This window comes from Psammomys obesus, unplaced genomic scaffold (assembly GCF_907164565.1).
Source record: "Psammomys obesus unplaced genomic scaffold, mPsaObe1.curated_primary_1811, whole genome shotgun sequence".
Taxonomy (NCBI): domain Eukaryota; kingdom Metazoa; phylum Chordata; class Mammalia; order Rodentia; family Muridae; genus Psammomys; species Psammomys obesus.
This window is the reverse complement of record NW_026596034.1, coordinates 21,820,377-21,835,987: the sequence shown is the minus strand read 5'-3', so window position 1 is coordinate 21,835,987 and position 15,611 is coordinate 21,820,377. Positions and strand designations below refer to the sequence as shown.

At 51.0% G+C, this 15,611-nt stretch overlaps 1 protein-coding gene across 1 annotated transcript; it reads right to left on the bottom strand.

Annotated features, from left to right (window-relative positions):
- Window positions 1-2,244: 2,244 nt before the first annotated feature.
- On the bottom strand, window positions 2,245-10,839 carry Plekhg4 (pleckstrin homology and RhoGEF domain containing G4). Its single transcript, XM_055621349.1, has 21 exons — window positions 10,358-10,839; window positions 10,104-10,199; window positions 9,905-10,028; window positions 9,719-9,812; window positions 9,569-9,640; window positions 9,375-9,491; window positions 9,107-9,205; window positions 8,873-9,021; window positions 8,575-8,713; window positions 8,364-8,480; window positions 6,690-6,872; window positions 5,864-6,366; window positions 5,549-5,795; window positions 4,863-4,952; window positions 4,558-4,779; window positions 4,296-4,466; window positions 4,033-4,210; window positions 3,528-3,644; window positions 3,154-3,390; window positions 2,959-3,074; window positions 2,245-2,829 (listed from the first exon to the last, which is right to left on the bottom strand). Exons 1-21 carry the CDS (start codon window positions 10,830-10,832, stop codon window positions 2,824-2,826), a joined length of 3,552 nt encoding a protein of 1,183 aa, XP_055477324.1. The 5' UTR covers window positions 10,833-10,839; the 3' UTR covers window positions 2,245-2,823.
- Between the last annotated feature and the right edge of the window lie 4,772 nt (window positions 10,840-15,611).

Here is a 15,611-nt window from a genome sequence, read left to right as displayed (position 1 = left end):
CTCTAAGGCCTTAGCTATAGACAGATTTAGCCATATCTACTCTGTCTTTCACAGAAGTGACTTTCCTGAGCTTCTCTCTGTCCTGGGAAGAGATGTTTTATGCACAGAAATGTCACCGCTTCCTGACTGACATCATCTTGGATTCCATCAGGCAAAAGGACCCCAAAGCTATCACTGCCAAGGTGGTGTCCCTAGCCTACCGGCTGTGGGTAAGTATGATGTGCCTTGGGGTACCCTGTTTCTTCTCCTCATATCCCCTTGCCTTGCAATAAATAGTGTAAGACAAGAGGATGAATGGAAGCAACCAGGGACAGAAAAGTAGCTGGAAAGGCAGGGAGGGAAAAGAATGCAGAAGCTGGGAGCTGGTCACAGCCCTGCCTGACTGTGGGCTCTCTTGGTAGACACTGAACATCAGCCCCAAGCAGTTTGTGGTGGATTTGCTGGCCATCGCTGGCTTCAAGGATGACCGGCACACTCAGGAGCGTTTATACAGCTGGGTAGAGGTGAGGCCTACCTGCCCTGTATAGGGAATGGCAATTCTGTGATGCTTCACATGGATGCTGTTGCTGCCAGCCAGGTGCTGTCATCTAGAAAGCTAGCCAGCTGAGTCAGTGGTCCCTGGTCCCACGGAGGTAGATGGCTGAGAGTAACCAATCAAGACTAGTCAAAAAGCAACATTTAGGAAACCTGTTTTTATTGTTTTCTTCTAATGACACCAACTATGCCTTCACTACTAACAACCCTGGTCACATTTGGAAGTACATATTAATGCAAACACATGGACATGGAATTAGGCCTTTATAGTCAGTAATAGCTACACCCCCTACTTAGCTAGGATATCACCTTTTGTTTTTATTTAAGACCATCTGCAGCATCTCTTAGGATTTATTTTTATTTTTATGTGTGTGGGTGTTTTGCCTGCATGAATGTTTGTGCACTGTGTGCAGGTAGGGCCCTTAGAGGGCAGAGGAGGGTGTTAGACCCTTGGAAACTGGAGTTACAAACAACTCTTAGCCACCATGTGGATGCTGGGAGCCAAACCAAGTTCTCTGCTAGAGCAGCAAGTGCTCTTAACCAGAGTTAACTTCCCAGCCCATAAAGCATTTTCCAAATAGCATTTTTGAGTGTTTTTGTGTGTGTGTGGGGGGGGGGTGAGATAGGGTTTCCCTATGTAGACCTAGCTGTCCTAGAACTCACTATGTTGGTAGATCCGGCTGGCCTCAAACTTACAGAGATCAATCTGCCTCTGCCTCCCAGTGCTGGGATTAAAGGTGTGCATGCATGACTGAAAAAAAAATTTTTTTTGTAAAGAAAAAGGACAAAAGAACTGTCAAGGTTTCAGAATTTTCCCTCCCACTCATTTTGGTTTTGCTGTATAGGGGATTGAGCTCTGGGCATCATGCACCCAGCCAAGTGTTCCTATTCTAGCCACCTGCTTTTTAAAGTTTGAGGCACAGTGTAGCTAAACTGCCTACTCTGGCCTTGAACTCATTTTGTAGATAAATCAAGGTTTTAATTTTTTCTCTTCTGATTCTATAGAATAATTTTAGCATTATATGTGTGAAAGATTCAGCAAATTTCTCAGTAACCTGGCTTTTTATAATCAAGTATATAATGATAATGTCATTCACCTTAAACATATGACTACCCAATTACTGGTAGCTCTCTTGCTTGTATGTTATTTATAAAGGTAAAGCCAGCATCTATGGCTAGAAATTAGACACAAGCACCAGGAAGCACTTTTTTTTTTTTTTTTTTTACTGTCATTGTGCTCAGCATTCTTGTAGCCAGAGCCCTGTGAGATGCTTTAGGGCAGAACTTAGCTTAGAGTACCAAAGGTTCCCTATAATAAAGCTCTCTCTTTCTCTTCCCCTACTCAGATGAGGGAGCCCCTCTCACAGAGGTAGAATAGGTTGCCTAGAAATCAGGAATATGATAGGTCTTTCCTTGCAGCTCACACTGCCTTTTGCCAGAAAATATGGCCGTTGCGTGGACCTTCTCATCCAGAGGGGACTGTCTAGGTCTGTCTCTTACTCAGTCCTGGGCAAGTATTTGCAAGAGGGATAGAGTACCCAGAGATGTTGGTCCCACAGACCCACCACAGACCACTTGCCCAAGGCTCATTTTAACTGTGGAAATCCAGAATGCACATGCCTAGACAATTATATAAATCACTCTGTTTTTTATTATAAGCAAATAAAAGAGTAAATCACAAGATAAATGCCTAGACTCCTCTGAGAAAACACTGTCAACGGCCAGTGAAACAAGTGGACAGCTCTAATTGAAAGCTGTTCAAAAAGCATCCGGCCAAAATTTGGCTCAGAAAACAAGAGGCTGGAAGTGGGGTACCTAGGAATTCAAGAATAAGGGGCCTTTTAGGGGTAGGCTAGCCCCTGTGTTTGAAGAGATCAGCATTAAGTTCAAGGGTTGAGGAGAAGCTATTGGGAACCCACTTGCATCCCTCATTACTTCTGAGAGCTCCATTTCCAGACTGGAAATACTCGATTTCTGTCCCATCCTATCCTTAACTTACAATTGGGGTTGTAGCTAGAGTGGGGACAGAATATGGATCCCAGGAACTTGGAATCAAGGTGCTTATTTAGGCTCTGCAGCCAGATGTCCCTTTGAAAGGCACTAGGCCAATCAGTTGATGGCTACAGACATCAGAAATGGTAATCAACAAGGCTATTCCTATTGAGTATGAGGGGTGGGGAGAGAGATGGCCCAGGAGGCAGCCATGCACTGGTTATAGTAGATCCTGAGGCGTGGTATTCTTTGGAGTTACTGGCTGTTGTATATCTGTTGTTCATCTTCAAGCCGGATTCAAACCTATGGTGCCAAATTAAGCATGAATGTTTTACTGCTCTGGTTCTATGGGTGAAGATGGGATACTCCCCTAAAGAAAAGGAAGGTAGGTTGGGAAGTGCTGGTGGGTATAAGACAAAAGATGGCACTCACACAGGACAAGTCCTCAAGGCCTCTGGCCAGGGCCTGTCCTGACACACAGATGCTGTCAGAACCACTAGAGCCACTGACTGATGGGCACTGAGATGAAACCTCTGAGTCCTCAGGAGCTAAAGAGGGAGACTGGGTGAGTTGTCAGCAGGGGAGGCCCAAGCCATGCCTCCCACCTCTGACTAAGATCACACATACTCAAAGAAGGCTGGCTGCCCAGCTCTGCCTCAGCATCCAGCACTGCTTCCTCCAGGAAGTTGGGTGAATACAGGGACCAGTGAACACCCAGAAGAGCTGGATCTTTGTACAGGTGCAGATTGAGAGATCCCAGAACAGAGCAAGAGGCACGGTCTCCAGGAAGGGAGCCCAAGGTACCCAGATAGGGGTTGTCATAGTCCAATGGGGCCACAGCAATGGAGGCCCTAGAGCGAACATCTGTACAAGAAAGAGGGACAGATCAGAGTCCAGTCTGGCCTGAGAAAGCCAGGAAAGCACGCTTAGTCCAAGAGTGATAAAAAAAAAAAAAGGCCACATTGCCTCAGCACTCCCACCCCCTGTAGGATGCCCACTACCTCGTCTCCTTAGGACATAGTTGATGTTGCGGTCATTGATAGCTTCCTCACTGGGGGCAATGTCCCAGAAGGCCTTGTTCCCCACACCCATGGATGCCATTTCAGCCATGCGTACCTCTGAGTAGAGAATAAGGCATAAGTGAGCCCCCACCCCCTTGAACTGTGTCTAATAAGTTTTTCCAGTATACCCATGTCCCAGAGATTAACCACCCTATGCCATGACCCTTTCTGGTGCCAGATTCTCTGTTCCCAACCACCCCGGGAAAAGTATCATAATGTCCCTTTTAGGGCATAAGACCTCTGTTCTTTCCCCTGCTCTGTCTGCTGCAGCAGCAAACACCTTCTCCTCCTTCCCAGGCTTTTCCTAGTCCCTAGACTCATCCTAGTCTCTGGCAAGATAGCACTCTAGCGACTTTATCCTCTCCCCAAGGAGTGTGTAAGGCCCCTAAACCCTTCTCAGGCTCCTGGGAGGACATTTACTCTTTGGGATTATACAAGAACTCACCCTTGTTGTGGACAGCCTGCTTCCAGAGCAGGCGGGAGATATCAGTTGTCCAGGCTTGTTTAGTGGCCACACTGGAGGCTTGCAGCACGAACAGGTCCCTGGCCTTGCGACGACGGAACCAGATCTCAAAGCGAAGTTTGCTTTCCCCACAACACTCAGTGAGGCCAAGGTCTGCCATCTACATGGCCAGGGTAAAGGAGCTTGGTGAGGGATAGGTGGGGGACAGGAGGCAGGGGTCAGAGGTCAGAGTTGTGTGGACTTACTTTGAAGGAACGCTTGTAAGTAAATATGTCAACACCTCCAGGCCCACGGCGAGGCTTGCTGAAGAGCAGCAGCTCCTCAAAGAGGAAAACACGGCGACAGGACTTGTGGCGCCCAACCTGCACTGTGAATTCATCCTGTCGCACCAACTGCCCCTGCTCCTTGAGGTTAACCTGCAAAGTTGAAACCAAGCAGATGTCTAGCCATTTCCACCCTCCTATTCTGTATCCACAGTGCTTCCCCACATGGCCTGGGATGACTCACATCACAGCCCTGGATGGCATCCATGGCTAGCAGGTCATTGCCATGTCTCAGCTGGAAGTGCACAAGGCTCTGGGCTGCCTGAAGGGCATCCAGCTCTTGTGCTGGGCCCCCACAGGCCCTTGCCAGCTCCTGCAATAGCAAGGCATACTTGCTCATGCGTTGGATGGGCTTTAGTAGGTAGGAAGCCAAGTCCAGGTGGTCTCCCAGAGCTTGCTGCTTCTCCTGCCACATAAATGGGAGGTCACAAAGTGGTTCTGCAGTCCACCACCTGAGCCCTGCTTTTCCTATAGTGTCAGGCTCCTTACCTTGAAGAAGGTATGACCATAGTTGCTCATCAGGACATCAGAACGAGGTTTATTCTTGCTGTAGAGTGCATACATTCCAAACTGCACCCTCTACAAGGACACATGGCTCAGCCTAGTTGCTGGAAGACTGATTCCCAAAAGATATCCTCCCAGGCGACACCACTCTCTTATGAGGGCAAAGATACCAATAAGCGGCTCCAGAGCAAGGAGCTTCTCCTATCCTTGCAGAGCCCACTTTGAATCAGGGTGATCCAGCAAGAACCAGTGCTATACAGGAGCTGTCCAGCCTCCACATTCAGCTCTGCCCCTCCCAGGGTTCTGAGAACATCACTCAGGTGTTCACTATACTCAGCCATGCTCATCTTGTCCACTAGGCCTCTTTTCTGGGGATGGAACTCACTCTCTGCTCCTCCTCTGGCTTCTACTCAAACATCCTCTCTTTTAAACTGGGAACCCTGGGAACCCTGTAATGTAATTCACAGGCAACTGCCCTGCTTCTTTCCAAGTGTAAACTAGAATGTACATCCCTGAACCTGTTGAGATTTCTGTGGGTCTCACTCATAGCTGTACCCTTGTGTGGTCTGCTTTCCCCCAACATAAGCAGTGAGGCACTCCCTGTGTACAGAGCCTGGCACTATGTATGCACCAAAAAGCTCTATAGGGCTCACGTGGCCTATGGAACTTACGTGGCGCAGGAAGGCATAAGCCACTCGAGGTGGGTGCCGGGTACAAGCCTCTAGCTCGCGCAGGAAGAAATGGAGGTGGAAATCCCGAAGCTTTTCAAGGTTGCCAAAGAGGTGGGCACGCTGGCCACGGAGGCCCTGGGGCACATCAGGTCGATCTAGCTCAGGGAAGTAGTTCTGTATTGTATAGTCAAGGGCCCGGACATACTCACGCTCTGTGGCCACCATCTCCGCCAAGACTAGCTGTAGCCTATGAGGTAGGTGGAGTCAGGACCTAAGACCATTCAGTGACCTCCCTGCCCTGCCCTCTGCCTGTACCTGTTGAGGCTCCTGAAGTCAGAGCTGCCTGACAGAGGCATGGAAGCAGAGGACCTGGGCTGGATACCTCTTCCAGCCTCAGGTCTGTGGCAGTCAGTAACAATGGCTGCATAATGGCCATGACGGGCAGCATCACCAAGATCCTGCCCCAGATCCTGGTCAAAGCTGTAGGCCTTCCTCAGTGGAGGGATGGTGCGTATAGCAGGGGCCCTCCTGACACACAGGGCCGCTGTGCTATTCATTGATGCTGGCTTCAGTACAGCCTCGAGCTTCTGATCCAGAGCCAGCCAGGTGTCCTGGCACTGCGCCCAGGCCCGGCGACATTTCTGGCGGATGCCTTCTGAGCCTAGGCCTGTGGCCAGAGCCCACATTTTCCGGAAGTGGGTAGGGGGCAAGTCAGGATGTCTTGTCCAGTGTAGCTGCATCCGCTTCAGCACAACCTCTGGGGGCTCTTGCTCCAGCTCTGTCAGTACCTGCTGCCCTTCCTCCATCCATGTTGAGGCCTGCAACACCAAGGCCACAGAGACATAAAAGCAGGACCCAACAAGCTTGCAGTGCCTTCTCTTACGCTCTCTGTCCCACTCGCTGGCTGGCCAGGGTGGGGAGTGGAGATATGGGGAGGGTGGATAGTGGGGGCCTGGGGAGGTGGGGGAATGATGATAGGGGACAACAGGACGAGGGACACACTGGTCCAGGCTACAACCTTGAAGTTCAATTTTGGGATCATACTGAAAGCAAACGAAGGGAACAAGAAAGCCAGCCAGGATGCTCTCAGACTCTGGTGGGGTATGGGGAGTGCCAGGGATGACCCTTCAGCCTCAGCCACCTGCTTGAAGAGCTGAAACAGCTTCTCAGCATCTGCCAACCGCTGGCGCCGCTGGGCCAAAGCTCTGGAAAATTCTGTCAGCTGGGATCTCAGGGCCAGAAGGCGCTGTCCAGGGGCCCCCAGTTCAGCAGCCTCCCAGCCAGCCAGTGGCTGCAGTAACTTCTCCCCTTGGCTGACCCGTTCCTGGAGAGACAGGCTGAACTCAGCTGGTGATCCAGTCCAGACTGAGATCCTTCCCCTGCATCTACACATCTCCCTCACACAGACTTTCTCTACACCCCAGCTTCCTCTCTACCCCTCTGGAGCCTTATGACTCTACACCTCTGCAGTACACAGGCCTCTATCCCCTGGGCTCTGGTCCTTCCTAATCTTCCTCACCTCGCTCTGAAGACAGTGCGTTCTTCCTTCCAAACAATCCTATGTGACCAAGCCCCAAATAACAACCACATCCACAACCAACAGGTGACCCTCTCTGCATATGGACTCCAGGCCAAAACTCAGAGTCCTTCCTCATTTCCTGACAACCATTTCAAAAGCACAACTGAGACTGGACACATGAAGGCCTTCCATCAAAATGTGTGTATCCCCTGGGTCCTCTCACCCTCTCATATAGCTGTATTATCATGTTCTATAGACTTTCCAAACCCATCTTTGTTATCATTCTAGTCGGCAGATTAAGCATTATAGTTGGCCCAGACAGTGGTGCATGCCTTTAATCCCAGCACTTGGGAGGCAAAGGCCTATGATGTCTATGAGTTCAAGGCCAGCCTGGTCTATGGAGCAAGTTCCAGGACAGTCAGAGCTACACAGAGAAACCCTGTCCCTCTTTCAACCCCCCCCAAAAAAACAAAAAAGCGTTACAGTTGGCCCTCCATATTTGTACGTTCCATATGTGTGGGTTCCACATTCGTGGAATTAACTCGCTTTGTATTAAAAGTATTTGAGAGAATATTGTACCTGTATGAACATACTAAGACTCTTTATAAAAGTACAGTCTAACAACTATTTACATAGCATCCAAATTATGCTATGCTAATATAGAGATTCTTTTAAAAGTCTGAAAAGGTATCTATAGGCTACCTGCAAATACTACACCATTTAATGTAAGGGACTTGAGCATCCACACATTTAGTTATCTAAGGTATGTCCTGGAACCAAGCCCCAACAAACACCAAGAGACAAATGTATGTCCCACTGTGACTACTACGGTTACCTCTAAACTGGATTTCCCACATCCATTTTCCTAGAAACCAAGGTCACCTTCCTAGAAACCGGATCTGATATAGAACTTAAATCTGTTAGTGGTATCAGTCTTCCAGATGACTCTCCTGCCACAGCGCTCTCTTATGAAGTCCTGGTACAGCAATTCTCCTGCCTCTGCCTGCTGAGTGCTGGGATTCACCACACCTGGCTTTCTGCCCCAGAACTTTTAAACACTATTTCCCAGCCTTGATTGTCTCTCTGTCCCTAACTCTTTTCTGTCTGACTGACCCCAAGTCATTCTTCCATGCTGCCTCTATCCAGAGTCCTCATCACTGGGTGTAAACACATGAACTGATGTTCGACCGATCTCTGCTGAATGGCAACCTCCAGGAAATGTCTGCCTTCACTCACTCCACAACCTTAGCCCCTGGCAAGGTGTCCTAGTCCCTGAAGAATGAAAAAAAACCTTACCTGGGCAACCTGGTCTAGCTCTTGAAAAGGGCCTTGAGCCTGGAGCAACATGTCCAGTGAGGGCTCCCCTGGTTCCTCCAGTCCTGGCCAGCCCACCTCCTGTAACCACACTTCAATCTGGACGAACACAGGAGAAAGCAAAGGCAGCTGCTGCGGTGGGAGTTACAGCTGAGACCAAGGGCAGGACGCACTCTCGATAAGTAGTTCCCACCTGACGCAGCCCATCCTCCTGGGCTTCCAGCACTTGGAGGACCCCTAGGGTTCGTTCTCGCTGGTTGCTCAGCAGAGTTAGCTGATGCAACAGTCCATCCACTTGACCATAGAGCTCATCAGCCTTGTCCACTGCAGACCTGTGAAAAACAAACAATCCTGTCCTATGTGCTGACAGTCCCTTCTCTCTAAGATGCTGGGACTCAAATCTAGCATGTGCTGAGCTACCCAGCTGAGTACTTGACACAAATATAGGAGGCTGAGCTGGGGTAAGTTACTGTAGATGGGTTTGTATCTACCTGTAATCAGGGCTCAGGTTCACCTCTGGCATCCCTTGCTTCAGCCACGCCAGCTCCAGGCTTCCCTGGCTTTGTAACCATGACAAGTGTGGTGAGTATAACACCTGCTGCATAAGGGACTGTGTCTGCCGCAGCAGCTGGCCAGCTTCCTGTAATGGAGAGCAACAGGCATTGGTGGGCATGGGAGAGAAAAAGGAAGTCAAGGGAACACTCGAGATTGAGAGGGGCACTCACCCCAGACTCCACGGGCTGCTGCATGGCCTTTATTCTGTCAATGACCCCCTGGAGCAGGGCACAAGCCACCTGGCAACTCTGCTGTAGGGTTTCCACACGCTGTGAGCAGACAAACAGCATGATCAATGTGCAGGGCTGCTCCCAGCCTCCAGGATTGCAGACCACTGCAGCCAGTTCGGTCCCCTTCAAGCTGACCCAGGAAAGCCTCCCCACCAGGTCCAGGTTACCTGTATAACCCTAACCCTCCAACCCAACCTGGTGCACTGACCATCCGGAAGTCCAGCCAGGCTTGATGGCAGTAAGACAGGCATCCCCCTAGTGAGGTAGGCAACTCCACACTAGGAATGTGGGTCAGCAGGCTCTGGTGAGAAGGCAGATGCTTGACCTGCAGAAGAAGGTGGCACGATGCAGAAATGTGTGGACAAAGATCCCCACCTCCACCCTGCCAATTTGGCTCAGTACCTGAAACCCTGGAGGCATTTCCTCTGGCATCTTTCCAATTAGCAGCACTTGTACAGGTCCTGGGGCTGCTTCCTGCAAGGAACCAAAGTTCAGCCCTACCCACTGACAACAGAGAAAATGAATAGAAAGGAGCCACAGCCCTCTACTCACTTGTAGCTGGCTGAGGCCCCAGATGAGCAAAGAGCTTGGGGAACAAATTCGGGCATCAACTAGTACAGTCAGCCCCAGGGCCTGCACTTCGGGCCTAAACGGTGAGTTTTGTTTTAATACTTGAGTCACAGACTGGACCATCTCATGGCTCAGGCTAAGCCCCCCCCCCAAGCTTCTCCATCAAACCTGAGGATGCCTCGCAGGTAGAACAAAAGATTCAGAAGCTCTCGGCTATCGCACTTGGGGTGAAGCCAGGCTGGGCTGTGGGCACACAGAAGCAGCACTGCTCGGCCTTCTGTGTCACGTGTCCCTGTGGAGAGGAGAAAACGAATACTGACACAATCAGGCCACCCTTCCTTCCCCTTACCTAAGTCCTCCTAACTACCTGGTAGGGCAGCCATGCCACTGGCCAGTAGCTCCCAGGTGAGGTCTTGGACTAGGAGGCAGTCAGCATGCTTAGGAAAGCTGGATGCACTAGGGTCTTGAGAAGACAGAAGGCGTGGGTCTGAATGAGGCCATTCACCCCGAGACTCCCTCCATGGACTAGGGCTTCAGGCCGAGTAGGGCCAACTCTCAATGCCCACTTTCAGATAGCCCCTTCTCCCCCTCTCCCCCTCCAGGTTTCCCAGACTCCCTTACCTGCCTCCAGTTGCTTTGATGATGTGTCTGATAAAGGGCTAAAGCCATCTGGCAGTGCTCTGCCTGGACCTGGGTCTCCTATCAAGCCTCCCCCTTGACTGTCATTCTCACCCTGTGTTAGGTTGAGATGAGAGGACATAGGATGCAAAAGGTTGTCCACTTCAGAGAAGTCTGGCTCCTCTGACTGGGCTGAGGGGCCTCTTAATATGCTCCTCTGGCAGTCCCCTGACCCATCGGCAGCCCTTTGATCTGGAAGTGATTGAGGCCTCATGGACAAGAAACCTCCCTGTAGCCCTGTGCCTTGGGTTACCTCTACTGCTGCTCTTGAAGGTCTGGGGTCCATAGCCTGCACCTGATGAGCAGGTTCCTCCTCCTTCCTGGTGTTCCTGAAACTGGACACAGCAAACCCCGTCCCGTCCGAAGCACGGCCCTGGGAATCCGGGGACACACCTCCACATTCAAGAGGCCCTTCCATCACTCCCTGGTAGGAATGGGCCTGCTCTGGACAAGTGGGTGATGGTTTGGGCCTCGGCGTGAAAGGAGATTTCCACTCATCCGGAAACTGGTTTGAAGATGGAAGGGCAAGACTCTGCGGACAGGCAAGCCGCAAGCCGGGAGCACTAGGCAGGAGGAAGTGCTAGGCTGGGTACCAGATCTCCAGAAGCTTTGCCGCTACAGTAGTCCTGGTGAGGGAAGATAAAGAGTCCCCTTTGGGCCTAAGGCCTGGTCGTGCTCCCATGAACCTCTACCGGGTGGCCCTATCTTGAGCCACAACCTCACGCCAGGCTTAGCAGGCCCACGGACTGTTTTCTGCTCCAGCCTGCCCAGATGGGCCCAGGGCTAGTCACCTGTACCAGTGCGCCCAGCCCCTCGCAGGTCACCTGCACACTCACACCCGTGAAATGTGCCACGGGGACCTGTGAAGCCTGGGAGACCACACCGCCAGAGGCCTCGAACGAACGAAGAACAAACGCACCATGACCTCAACAACGTGTACCGCGAGGCCGCCCGGCGTCCAAGGGCACCACCTTCTGGCAGCTCGAAGAGACTACAAGGCCTCTGGGGACGCGGCGCCCTCTAGGGGCTGGAGGACCGAATCACAGGTTCGCCGGAAGGCAGCAGCTCAGACAGCGGAAAGGGGGCACAGAAGAGCACGGGGAGCACCGCCCCCACCCCGCCCCCGCCCCCGCCTCTGGGTGGGTGGGCTCTCACTCTCAGCGCCTAGCGGACTTGAAGCGCCCTCCCTCGACTTAGAATTCAGCCGATCGCAGCAGCACCCATTAAACCATCTCACTGTGTTCACTGTCTTGACCTGCCCAGAGCTGTCTGAAAGGATAAGTGAGCTGCAGCACTGTCAGATGGAAAGAAGGCTCTTGCACGGAGCAAAGGACGCCTTGTGGGAGGAGGGCAAGGCTCCTTCTGGGACATAGGAATACTTGTCCAGCTTTTGCAAGATGAGGACCACTCAGTGCTTGCAGCCCCCAAATCTGGCTCAGAGAAGACATATGGGTCCAGGGTTAGGGGAGAGAGACTTCCTAAGAACAGACAGCTGCTTGTGGATAATCTTCATGGAGTGCGGGAGGGACCACTCCACTGTAGGCTCCACTGTAGCTTGCACTCTCCCTTTCAGGTACTCAGGCCCACCCACCACAAAACAGGTTGGATGGGCTGTGACGTGGCAGAGCCCTTGCCGGGCCTGTGAGACCCCGGGTTCAATTAATAAAAACAAAGTTTCAAGAAATAAATTGTAGGAGCCCATGACTGGTTGTCCGGAATATGGAGTGGGTAGGGATGCCTCTGGGTGGGATCTGACCCAGGTGTGTGAAAATCCCTGAGGCCCAAACCCTCCATCTCATTCAATTCCTTGGATTTGCTTTCCCTAGTCACAGAGAAGTGTGGCTAAGAAAGCTGAGGCCCTGGAGCCAGAGACCAGCTGGGACCTGGCACCATCACTCACCTGTGTGGGGTGCTCCAGGGATGCTTCTCTCTTTACACCTCATCTTCCTCTCCTGTAAAACAAGGAAGTCATTCCTTTCTGCTGGGATTTTCAGATGGACCAGGGAAGACCAGATGTGCCAGATATCTATGTTCGCACCCTGCCTTCCCATTTCACCCTTAGCTAGGGGATCTTGAAAGACACACAGATAGCTGATAGACCCTACTATCTCTCTGCTCTGAGGTCCGAAGTCCTTTAGGAGAAAATCATAAAAAAAAAAAGAAAAAGAAAGTTAGCCATTCGACCAGAAAAAGGCACATAGCCCCCACACCATGGCCTTGGTCCCTGGCAGGAATGCCTTCCCTGGCTCTAAGACAGGCGCTACCTTCATGAACCTCGGTATCCGCTGCAGCCATGGTGGAAAGTACAGCAGTCCCCCTACCCATATCAGCCTCTAAGGCAGATTCTGAAGAAGAGCAAGAGGCAGGGCTGGTCTTGGAGTTGTCCTGCTCCAGGCCCAGCCCCCAGCCATACCTTCTGTCCCTCCTTCCTCTAGCTTCATGATCATCTGGGTCCAGTCTTGGCTTCTGTCCTTGGTTCTTGTCCCAGCCCCCCCCACCCTCATTGAGTCGTTGCCTCCTCCTCCTCCCTTCTTCCCTCCCTCTTACCTCTGAGGCTCACCTCCACCCACTAGCCAGGCCCCCAGGAGCTGTAAGAAGTAGATGGACCTTCTGGCAGGTACATAGCCGCTTCCAGTGACAGAAGCAAAGAAGAGGTATCAGGCCCTAGGTCCTAGCTGACCCGGGCCCTCTGAACACAGCAGCAGTTAGGGAGGACTCACATGCTGAGACAGAGGCAGAGCTGTGGTTTTCCCCTTCCACGTAGAATGTGCCCTGTAAGCAGTCGGTATGTTGCCCACTTTTATATGTCTATCCCTGTACTTCAGGCCTGAATAAATAAATTAGGGGTACCTAAGACTGGTCACACTGTGCCTACCCTCCTGAGCTGTCCCTCTGTGGGTCCTATGGAAACCTCAGTTAGAGAAAGTGACTGGTAGAGACAGATTCAGACAGAAGAGGCAGCGAGCTGTAAGACACACAGATCTGGAATGGGAATGGTAAAGGCACAAACAGAGGCAAGGACAGACACTGGCCTAGTCGGGAACATAGGGGGACCAGGCCTAGAGCCAACCTGGGCTGGCTGACCACAGCAGGCCGTGAGGGCTGAGCTTGCAAGTCTGAGCAGTGACTCATGGAGGCCAGCCCTGGTTCTGCTGGCTGCTGAATCTACTCACAGAAGCCTTTTCCACTGAGATCGTGAAATGTGGACAAGCCCCTCCCCAACTCCTTCCCTAGCCCTCTCCTGCCTCTCTTTTCTTGACAACATGATCAAAAAAAAAAAAAAAAAAAAAGTGACCTCTGAGCTTTGTAGGCTTGGGGACAGAGGACCGATGGCCCCAATATCTTGTATCCTGTGCACCCTCCTTCAGTACTGCTATACGGTTGTAAACAGCAAAGACAGCATATCTGAAAACCTTCCAGACCTCTCTCATCTTTGACCTAAATAAACCCAGGCTCCTTCGTATGGTATTCAGGGCCACCAGAGACATCACGGCCTTTTTTCAAGGTCCCAGACTGCTCTTGAAAACACAGCTGACTAAAAGTGTCTTTTCTCCTACCGTCTTCTTTGATTTAGAAGGCCCTCATCATGATCAAAAATCCTCCCTTTTAGCTTGGTGTTGTGGCACATGCCTATCATGCTAGCACTTGAGATGCAAAGGCTGGAAGATCACAAATTCCAGGCTAGCTTAGTCTACATAGTGTGTTAAAAAGTTCCAGGTATGGACCTGTCCTTTTTTTTTTTTTTTTTTTTAAGATGGAGGGAAGCTGGGAGATAGCTTACAAGCATATGGCCCTGAGTTTGATCCTCAGAACTGCCCCCCCCCCCTTTTTTTAAGCTAAACATGCTGGCACACTTGTAATCTTAGCACTGGGAAGGCAGAGACAGGCAGAGCCTGGGCTCACTGGCCAGCCAGCCTAGCCTACTTAGCTCCAGGCCAGTGAGAGACTTGTCTCAAAAACTCAAAAGTCAATGACCTCTGAGCAACATCTGAGGCTGTTCACACACACACACACACACACACACACACACACACACACACACACACACGCACACTTTCCCCTTTAAGGCCTGGATTCCCTTCTCCAGGGGAGTACCTCTCCAGGTAGAATAACCACCCTGCCATTTTGTCCAGTCAAGTGGCCAAATGTAGACAAACTCTTGACTTGCTTGCTCCTACAGAAAAAATGCCTGACAGCTTTTCCCACGCCCCAAGCTGTCCTCACTAGCTTTCTGGGCCTCCAGAGATCTGCTAAATCAAAACTCTTGGAGTAGGCGGGTGTGGTGGCACATGCCTTTAATCCCAGCACAGCAGGTGGGGGCCACAGGTAGGCAGATCCCTGTGAGTTTGAGGCCAGCCTGGTCTACATGCTGAATTCCAGGCTAACGGGGGCTGCATAGCGAGACCCTGACTCCAGAGACCGAACACCTTGGGGTAGGCTCAGGGATCTCTGTGTGAACAAGCTCCCCAGTTATCCTGACACTGAAAGGCAGCGGAACATCCTAAGGCAGCCTATTGTTTCAACCTCTTTACCTACTCTGACCTGCTGAAGTAGCCTCCCCAATGCCCTTCTGTTTCTAGCTGTCCTTTCTCAGAATCCAGTACTTGAGCTTCCAGATAATCTGCTACTTCTTTCTGTCCCCCCAGTATCTTCCATGCATCTGTGCCTTGCAGTATGAGTGAGGTAACACAAACAGTTATAATTCATTACCACAGAGCCAAGGCTGGGGCAATTCCTTCCCATTTTACCATTTTACCTAGCAGTAATCTTACGAAGTGTTAAGTACGGTTGTTAATCCTTTTATGATTGTGGTTTTGTTTTTGTTTTTGAGGCAGGGTTTCACTGTGTACCTCTGTCTGGAACTTGCTATATAGACCAGGCTGGCCTCAACTCCACAGGGATCCGCCTACTTCTGCCTCCACAGGGCTGGGATCAGAGGTATTTTGCCATGACACCCTGCTTCAACTGTATCATTTTAGAGATGAGAAAACTAAGGTTCGTAACAAGTCCCAAATAATATGGATAGTAACAGCTAAGACTGACTCAAGATTGTTAACTACTTATATTAACTATTAGGTCTCATCACGGCCAGCTTTTAGCAACTTGAAGGAAAAGCTAAGTCACTCTTCCATCTCTTTACTTTTTCCCTGTGTGAGCAAGTCTGTGGGTCTTTGATGTGTTCCAAGGTCCTCAGACC